This window comes from Petaurus breviceps, unplaced genomic scaffold, assembly GCF_028583685.1.
Source record: "Petaurus breviceps papuanus isolate PSGF00001 unplaced genomic scaffold, PetGlider_PUasm1.0 120, whole genome shotgun sequence".
NCBI lineage: Eukaryota > Metazoa > Chordata > Mammalia > Diprotodontia > Petauridae > Petaurus > Petaurus breviceps.
In genome coordinates this window covers 735,295-744,274 of record NW_027185627.1, presented here as the reverse complement: position 1 = coordinate 744,274, position 8,980 = coordinate 735,295, and the positions used below count along the sequence as shown (strand labels likewise).

Sequence of the window (8,980 nt, the reverse complement as noted above, 5' to 3'; positions counted from 1 at the left end):
AGAGAGAGAGAGAGAGAGAGAGAGAGAGAGAGAGAGAGAGAGACAGATGGGCCAGATACTCTAATTCTGTCCCAAATCTCCTTTGGTGTCCCCTCAGGCCTCCCCATATTCCATGGATGACAAAGATCCAGACAAGTTCTTCATCTCAGGTGAATAGTGGGTATGGTTGGGGGGGGGAGGTGGAATGGAGAACACTCCAGAGGGATGAAGGGGAGGGGAGCCCTCCTATTAGAATCTGGATGTTCCTTTCCTCACAGGGTTTACTGGATATGTGCCCCGAGCCCGTTTCCACTTTGGCTCTAGCTTCCCTATTCTCACCAATCAGGCTCTGCAGGAATTTGGGCAGCTGTGCCCAGGGGCCAGGGGCCAGAGGGACAATAAGCTTCTTCCAAGTCTTTCCAGGACCTACTTACAGAACTTAGGCAGGATGCCCTGCTACAAGGGTTATGTGCCAGGTGAGACTGGGGATAGAAGTTTGAATCCGATGGGGGAGGGGAGTCAAGACAGAGGGACAGGACATTAAAGGTCCTAGAAGCCTTGGTTAAGGCAGGTTGGGACTGCTCTAGAATACCAGATGGGGTGGATGGAACATGAGCTCCACATGAAGTTACAAACTGTCAGATCTTGGCAATCATCTAGTCTAATCTGAGGCACTAAAAGGATTTACCGAAGGTCCAAGTTAGTGACTGATCTGAGAGAGGTTCTTAAGAGTTCTCTGTATTGGCAAGGACTGTTTGGGGGTGTCTGGGAATGAAGAGGTACTAGGCAGAGCCTGGCTGAGGAAATGCCTCCAGGGCACGCACCAGAGACTCCCACCACCATCATCTCTCTTCTGCTCTGTGTGACAGCCTCCCTTGGCTTCACAGGCTATAAGTTCCAGTTTGGTCACACCTATGGGACTCTTACTCATGAGGCTCTGAGCTTCAAAAACTTCCAGAAGCAGCTCCAATCCTATTTTCCCCAACGCCAGGCATACTGAAGGGGGTGGGGAGAGATGTCTGAGGATGGGGGAGGAGCAGGGACAGAGGCTGAGCACCTTTTTTATTAATATGCATAATAAATAAATAAATAAACATTGGCCTGGGCCCTCCCCCATATGGCCAGGGTGTTGGCAGCAGCCTTATTTACAGCTGGGGGGGGGGCCTGGGAGGGGCCAGCCCCAATACTGTTACTCCCCCCTCTCCACAGCACTGACCAGCCCAGAGTGCCCCCTGGGCTCCTCCACAACCCCTCTCTTTGTACCCTAGCCTCACAGCTGGGCATCTTCCAGTCAGAAGATGGAGACAGGAGTTGAAGAAGTCCTGGCACCCCAGGGTCTAGTCCTCTTTCTTCCTTGGGGGTGGGTGTGGGTGGTAGGTGGGTGGTCTGGGCCAGGGTCATTGGGACAGATTATGAGGGATTAATGAATACAGATCATATGGGGAAGGCAGGCATGGGTACACAGACATGGCCCTTCAGGTTAATGGATCCTGGGGGCTGGGGGAGCCAAGTCTGTGGCCCATCCTGGGGCTCTGAGTCCCTAGGGAAAGTGAAGGTGCCTGGTGGGCTCCAGCATGCACAAGGGCCTCAATCTTGGGTGCCCCTGGGGGTAGGGGTTGGGGTGGGGGTTGGTGTCACATAGGCTAGGGGCACCAGGCCAGTGTCAGAGCCTCTGCCACACCTAAGCCAATCACCCCCAGCTGGTCCCAGCACCCGCAGGATGTCCCCCTTGCAGAAGCTCAGTTGCCCAGGCCCTGTGGCCAAGTGGTGGCAGAGTGCTTGCACCTCGCTGGGAAAAGAAAGAAATAGAAGTCAAATCCACTCCAACCAATGGCGCTATATCCAGCCCTCCTCCCACCTCCTTCTGTGCTTACCAGGGCAAGTTAGGGGGCAGATGCAGGGCTGGTGGTTCTTCAGGGCTTTCCCTGGACTCTGACTCTCGGCGGGCGCCCACGGTCTGCGCCACCAGTTGGAACACTGACTTGTCTAGGCTTAGCCAGTCTGAGGGCAGCCTGTGGGAGGATGGAGGGGAGACAGGATTGGAGAGAGCAGAGACGGCCTTAGGTCCTCCCCCGAGCACTGCCCTTGGTGTCAGCACCCATATTTCTCCATCACTGACCAACTTTATGCTTGAGTAATAATGCCCTTGGAGGCATTAGGACTCTGGTTAGCCAAGGTGCCTTCAACCTCAACGCTATCATTTTTCTTGCCCTATCCCTTCCCCTTGTACCCTGTGACTGCTCTCACCTATTGAGTGGCCGAGCCTCTCGCTGGGTCTTCCGGGAGCCAAACAGGTGTCCCCACTTGATACCTCCAGAAGTGGACTCCTGGGTCCCCTCCTCACTGCCTCCATGGGGGGCTACAGGTCCTTCCCTCTCCCGGCTTCGCCTCAGCTCAGCTAGCACAGAGTCTGGAGGGCTCCCCATCCAGAAAGGCCAGCCCCTATCTCGGCTGGGGGCTTCTTCAGCAATGGGACAGGCTTCAGCCCCTTCTACCACACCTTCTCGAGGAGGGGGAGCCTGGAAGCCCCCTGCTCCCTTCTTCTTCTCACCACTCCGGGGAAATCTGGAGCCCTCACCAGAGCCATCAATGTAGACTTGGGAGCTCTGCATGAGCTGGTACCACCATCCAGCCTGCCCACTTCGTGCCCGCCCACCCTGCCCTGTGCCTGCTTGTACCTCTGCTACAGTTGCCATCACCTTCTCTTCCTCTTCACCTCCTGCTGGGGCACCCACCCCTTTCACCCGCTCCCCTGGGGCTGCCCCATCTGTGCCCCCATGGCCCTCTTGTTCCCGGGAGCGTGCCAGCTGCAGAGTGGAGTGGGCTGAGAGAAGCAGTCCCTGAGACACACGGAGCAGCTCTTTCTGCTGTTGCTGCTGCCGGCCATTCTGGAGGAGCCGATGTTGGAACAGCAGGTCCAAGTTGAAGGGCAGCAGTGCCAGAGGCTGGAGCAGTAGCAGCAGCTCTTCAAACAGTCCTGGGCACACAGTGTGAGCTGCACTCAGGAAACCCCATGGCTGGTAATGGGCTTGAATGATATCTGCAAGGAAGAGGGAAGGGTGGGGGACCCGGCCAGAGACAGACAAGGGTTAACAGGGCATGTATGAAGAGGAGGCATCGGTATACTCATGAACAGGAGACTTTTGAGAAAAACTTCCCCCCACAGGCCTTGGCTCCTTTTTTATTCCTAATGATTCAGGAGAGTCACAGCCTGGAGTCTTGGGCTGTTTCTTTCCCACCCAGGCTGGGGCTAGAGAACACGGAACAGTTCTCTGCTTACGGTTGCTTGGTGATAAATACAGGGGAAAGGAAGCAGGTGCCTCATTCTGCCCAGCCTTCTAAAAAGGCTGTGGTGCAGAGTTTAGGAAATCTATAGGGTTAGGCCAAAGTTTGGGGTTGGAGGGCATGTTTTGGGGGTGGTGGCGGTGGCGTTACCTTCATGGTTGTAGAGATGATTGAACCAGAACTCCAGGGAACGAATGCTGAAGGGAGATGAGAGCAGAGGTCTGAGCTCTGAGCTTGGACCCTACACTTTGTGGTTGTATGAGGGTGTGTGGGGGGTAGATACAAGGAGTCTGAGAGGATCATGCTGGAAGTCTTGGAAGACATCATTGGATTGTGAGGGCTGAGGGGCACCTGGGATCAAGAGTCATTCAGTTACATGCATAGTGGGGAGAGCTGCTAACCTCAGGCAATAGCTAGGAACAGAAGAGTGGGCTTGATTATTCCTTGAGCTCAGAGTTAATTGAAAACTTAGTGGCTGGATGGGGGGAAGGGTAGAACCATCAAACAGTAAAAAGGCAGTCTTTTCTGGGTGGTGCACAAGCATGCTTGTTCATGTTGAACAAATGAATGAGGAATTGAGATGGCTTCCATCATTGGTCCATAGGGCAACTTGTGATCCAGAGCCAGTACAAGCTTGGAAACAAGTGAAACTAAGCTTTAACGGGGGTAGAACTAGCCTTAACTAAATAGGACAGCATGAGGCTTCTAAGGATTAGGAAGAGCCACAGAAATCTATCTCCATGATGGGGTGACCTGAAGCCATAGGAGGAATCTTTATCCTTTCTGGATCAAGAGATAAGGACAAGATCCAAGGGGCAACACAAGGGCCTGCCTTAACCGGATAGGTTCTAGGTGAGATGAAGGATACAACCTATGGCTAGAGTTATATGATGTAGCTTTATCAAGATAATGTGCTCTAACTCCGGTTTTGGACTTTTTTTTAGTAGATATTCCTTTTTAAACATTCAAGCTCGTTTTGTAGGTTTGTAAGCTGAAGAGATTTCTACCCATGTTTGTTAGGGAAAGCATGTGTATGACATGACAAGGGCTGGTGTGCCTGAGAGAGGCTGTAAGACAGAACCCTGGCAATGATACAGGACCAAGTGTGGGGCTGGTGCCTTGTGTTTCTGCCCAGGAATTTTCTTACATTCATGGGTAGGGCTGCAGGGGTGGGGTGGGTTTGTCAACTCGGGTGTATGATGATGTACTCACTTGAGAAGGCCAAGAATGAAGGCATTGAAGCGCATAGTATGACTGGTGAGCTCTGGGAATTGGCTGACCTTGTTGTAGAGGCCATGCAGAACCTTGGTGGATGGGCCTAAGGGGAATCCAGGGGAAGGAGGTATGTGGTCTCAAAAGTGCTCAATTCAGCACAGAAAGTCTTCCTTTTCTTATCATCTCCCTGTGCCTCACCCAGCCTTTCCCCCCACTCCCCCTTACTGCATACCAAGTTGTGTGGAAGCTTCGACCACACTCCAGGGCATATTTTTGCGCTGCCCAATGATGACATCCAGCACAAAGGCCTTGAGCCCATCGCCCAGCACAGCCTGAACAGCTGGACATAGGTACTTCAGCACTAGGTGACCCACGTTGGGACTCACAGAGCTGTTTCCCAGCTTGGCCTGAGGAAGAAGCAGGAGTAAGGAGAGGTGAAGGAGATTTGGAAAAGGGGGAGGGCAGTGACTCCAGATGGAGCTCTCAGCCCACGGATGGTCTCTTCCTTAGCCCCCTCTAATTATCTCCCTTAGGGTTAGTCTTCATAGTTTCTCCCTTTCCACAGCCCCAAGCCTAAAGGAACAAGGTATGTTGAAAATAGGGCAACCCAGTAAGGAACATTTCCCTTCTCCCCAGTCAGAAAGGTCAGGACATCATTGTACCCATTCATTTTTTCTATACCTTAACCCCAGGATCCCTGCTCGTGCCAAAATGAGCCACAATGAGGTCCACAGCAGTGTTAACGTCCTTTACCAGTCCTGGAGAACAGACAGACAAAGCGGCTCTGCTGATGGAGGCCCCCAAGCACAGTAACTGCTTCCAACACTGTCCAAGGACAGCGATACCACAAGCATAGGGACTTCATGGGAAGGGGGCACGAGGACCAGGACGGGAAGGGTCCCATAAGCTCTAGTGTTTGTAGTAACTCTGCACTGAGAATATTGGCTTTAATGTAGACATATAATTAAACAAGCAGCTTTTTATTTTGCTACCTCTCCCTACACCACGATTCACCGGGCTGATAAACTTCCAGGCAAAGAGATGGTCTGGGGGTTTGTGGCAACAGAAGGCTCTTTCCAGCTTAGGATAAGGGTGGGGTGTGGCATCGACAGCAATGCCTCTGGCCCAAGTTGAGAGTGGGGGTGGGCTCCCACCTTTTTTCTGTAATAGATCAATGGAGACAGCTTCTGTGTTGCCGTCTGGGGAGAGACAGAACTCAGCTGGTGGCTTCTCAGCCAAGGAGAAAGGGTCAGAGAAGAAGTCTGTATGATTCAATGGCAACTGCTTCACTGATTGACCTGGAAGGAGAGTGGGAAAGACAATCAACCAACCCTAGCCATAACTTTTTGGTCCCAGCCCTGATGCTGACCATAACCTACTTATTTCCCCCGGATCCTGACCTCATGAGTTCCCCTCACTTTCTTGGCTTATCCCTTGGGATTGTGTCATTTGGAATCTATGCCCCTGGGACTGGTTTGCTGGCCTCATCTCCAGCTGCCTCCTCTCAAGCTTTCAGCTGTAAAAGTCCACACCCTCCTCTCTTCTCATTGATGCAAGTACCATTTAGGCGGCAATGCAAGTGGCCTGCAGCACTGAGGGGTCCAGGGAACTCAAAAATGGGATTTCTTCGGGCCAGTCGAGTCTCTTGTGGCCTCCGGTCCAGGCTTCCCCCAAGACCTGGTGGCCCTAGTGGGTTCTTCCGCCTATATTCTCGCCACTTGAGAGCTTGAGGGGATAGGTGGTTGGCTATGGCAAGGCAGGAGAACAAGAAAGACAGAGAAGGAAAGTTAACTACATGTTACCAGCATTTTCCACCCACCAGATTGCTTGTCCCATGGCCCTATGGAATGCTAGGGTAGGAGACATTCATAATTGAGGGAGAAAATTCTTTGACTTCTGACCAGAGGGAGTCTAGGCTCTGGGAAGATGTTCCTCATGGGACCACCCAAGCGAAAGGCAAAGTGCCATTCCCCATTTACTAGGAAGGGTGGGAACTGTCTCCATAACGTATGTTGGGGGTGTTTCTAAATGTATATGGGTATTTCTTGGAGAGGTTGGAGAGACATGCTTAGTACCATTACTAAGCCGGGATGCAATGTTGCCCTCACCACCTCCCCGGGCTAGGCTCTCGGCTCGGCTCAGGCTAGGTCCTGTGGGACCCAGGTGGGACAGGTTGCCTGCCCCATGGAGCCGATACTCAGAGAGCAGTGGGCTGGGCTCTGGTGGTAGCCTTTCGTTGGCCTCCAGCTGGAGGGCGGGGCCAGGCATCAGGGTCTGCCGGACAGGGATCAGGTTGGCTGTGGCAGGGCAGGAGTGGCTTCGTGGTGGGGGGCCATCCACAGTGTGCTCAGGGGGTGAACAGGAGGCAGAGGAAGAGTCGATGCTGGGCCCAAAGGGGCCTGAACTTCGGATGGGGGAATAGCTTCCCAGAGGAGATGGCCGAGAGGTGTCTGGGTCAGGTGCAGCCTTTCTGGTGCTTTCTTCAGAGAGGGAGGCAGCTCCATCCACTGTCCGGGGAGCAGGGGCAGGAGCAGGAGGTTGTGATGAAGGGGCCAGGGCAGAACCCTGGGAGGCAGAGGCCAGCAAAACAGGTGGCTGTGAACGGTTGCTGCCAGAGAGGCTGTAGAGTTGGGAGAGGCTGTGTAGGGCCCTAGCCTTGGGCAGCTGTTTAGGGAAATGGTGCTGGAACACGAAAGGCTGGATGGGCAGAGTGGTTGGTCGCTGTTCCTTGCTGTAGCGAAGGATAGGCCGATTTTCAGCACTGCCTCCTGTAGAGAGAGGGGAAAGGAATCAAAGAAGTAGAAATAATAGACTAGAGGGAAAAAAATGGTGATGAGGCAAGGACAGAAAATGAAACCTTGTAGAAAATGGGAACTTAGGGCGGCTAGGTAGCACAGCGAGAAGAGCACTGGCTCCAGTGTCAGGATGACCTGGAGATCGAATCCCGGGCTCAGACACTTAGCACCCACCCAGAAACACCTAGCCGTGTAACCTTGAGCAAGTTACTTAACCCCAATTGCTTTAAAAAAAAAGAAAGAAAATGGGAACTTCACCAGGCCCTGAAGAGAGAGAAAGATGGGGGAAAAATATCGATAACTGTGGCATGGAACACTTGATCATTCCTTTCCTCTTGAGATTTTCTCCTCTTAGTTTCTATTATACTAACTCCTTCTTACTCCCCCTTTTTTGCTTCTTCCTTCCCCCTAAATGCAGGGTTACCACAAAAACGAGTCATCAGTTTTCTTCTGCTCATCCCCACATGCTGCCCAAGGCTTCAACTTTCCTTACTCCTGAGCTCTAGCCCCTATTTCCAATGACCTTTATATATTTCTACCTAGGAGTTCTATCTTCACCTGGAAATCAACATGTTTAAAATGGAACTTATTACAGTCTCTCCATTACTGGTTTTCCTTCCTTTCCCATCCTGATCTCCCACACTCAATTTGGAGCTCTACAACTGAGTTTTGAGGGGCCTTAGAGCTCTTCTAGTTTAGCCCTCTCATGTGTATGGATAACAAACACTCGTGACAGCTGCCTCAATAGAACTCCCTACTTCACAAGACAGACCACTTTTTTTTTTTTTTTGCCTTTTGGAGGGCAATTTTGGGGTTAAGTAACTTGCCCAAGGTTACACGGCTAGTATTTTTTTGTGTGGGTGTTAAGTGTCTCAGGCTGGAACCGAACTCGGGTCCTCCCGACTCCAGGGCCAGCGCTTTACTCACTGCGCCACCTAGCCGCCCCGACAGACCACTTTTCAACAATGATAATTATCAAGTTCTTCCTTGTGTAAAGGAGAGGACATAGTCAGGAGATCTCAACACTTTGTTCCCCTTTCATGAAGTATGAACACTTTTCTGCATGACTCAAATGAGAGCAATGTAACTGAAGTCATAAACCCAAGTGATCCTTAAAATATGCCCCATTTGTTTAGGCAAGAGGTAGAAATTATGGAAGGTCCCTGAGAAGGAACTGTGCAGGGGGTGGGAAGAGGTGATTATCTCTCTCCTCCACTGCTCTATTGGTCATGACATCTAGTGGTGAGAGGAACTTGCTTAGAAAGAGGCACCCCCACACAGCAACTGAAAAGTCAGTTCAAGAGTTTGAGACACATGATCCAGCCTTTCTGGAGAGCAATCTGGAATTATGCCCAAAGGGCTATAAATTCTTTCATACCCTTTGATCCAGCAATACCACTCCTAGGGTTATATCCCAAAGAGATCATAGAAATGGGAGAAAGACCCATATGTACAAAAATGTTTATAGCAGCTCTTTTTGTTATGGCAAAGAATTGGAAATTAAGGGGGTGCCCATCAATTGGGGAATGGCTGAACAAGTTGTGGTATATGCATGTTATGGAATACTATTGCGCTATAAGAAACGGGGAGCAGGCAGTCTTCATATTTACCTGGAGAGGCTTAAAAGAACTGATGCTGAGTGAGAAGAGTAGAACCAGGAGAAATTTGTACACAATTACAGACACAACGTATGTGTGATGACCAAC

General features: G+C 51.4%; 2 protein-coding genes across 12 annotated transcripts in view; one reads left to right on the top strand and one right to left on the bottom strand.

Annotated features, from left to right (window-relative positions):
- Positions 1–82: 82 nt before the first annotated feature.
- Positions 83–983, top strand: CIMIP2B (ciliary microtubule inner protein 2B; the record flags this gene model as incomplete). The annotated part of the gene is made up of 3 exons (XM_069090075.1): positions 83–149; positions 258–455; positions 849–983. Coding segments are annotated over 3 exons (396 nt in total), but the record flags the coding sequence as incomplete, so codon positions are not given.
- A 38-nt stretch (positions 984–1,021) lies between these two features.
- RUSC2 (RUN and SH3 domain containing 2) overlaps positions 1,022–8,980 on the bottom strand; it is a 445,432-nt gene continuing 437,473 nt past the window's right edge. For 10 of the 11 annotated variants that reach the window (XM_069088862.1, XM_069088791.1, XM_069088834.1 and 7 more), the window contains 10 exons: positions 6,555–7,247; positions 6,040–6,225; positions 5,634–5,777; positions 5,161–5,237; positions 4,712–4,886; positions 4,477–4,582; positions 3,415–3,461; positions 2,227–3,019; positions 1,854–1,991; positions 1,022–1,768 (listed from right to left, as the gene is read on the bottom strand). In XM_069088862.1, the coding sequence (XP_068944963.1) occupies positions 1,567–1,768; positions 1,854–1,991; positions 2,227–3,019; positions 3,415–3,461; positions 4,477–4,582; positions 4,712–4,886; positions 5,161–5,237; positions 5,634–5,777; positions 6,040–6,225; positions 6,555–7,247 (2,561 nt within the window). In that variant the 3' untranslated portion in view covers positions 1,022–1,566. The remainder of the gene's footprint in view (positions 1,769–1,853; positions 1,992–2,226; positions 3,020–3,414; positions 3,462–4,476; positions 4,583–4,711; positions 4,887–5,160; positions 5,238–5,633; positions 5,778–6,039; positions 6,226–6,554; positions 7,248–8,980) is intronic. The other variant, XM_069088853.1, reaches the window with a different exon arrangement.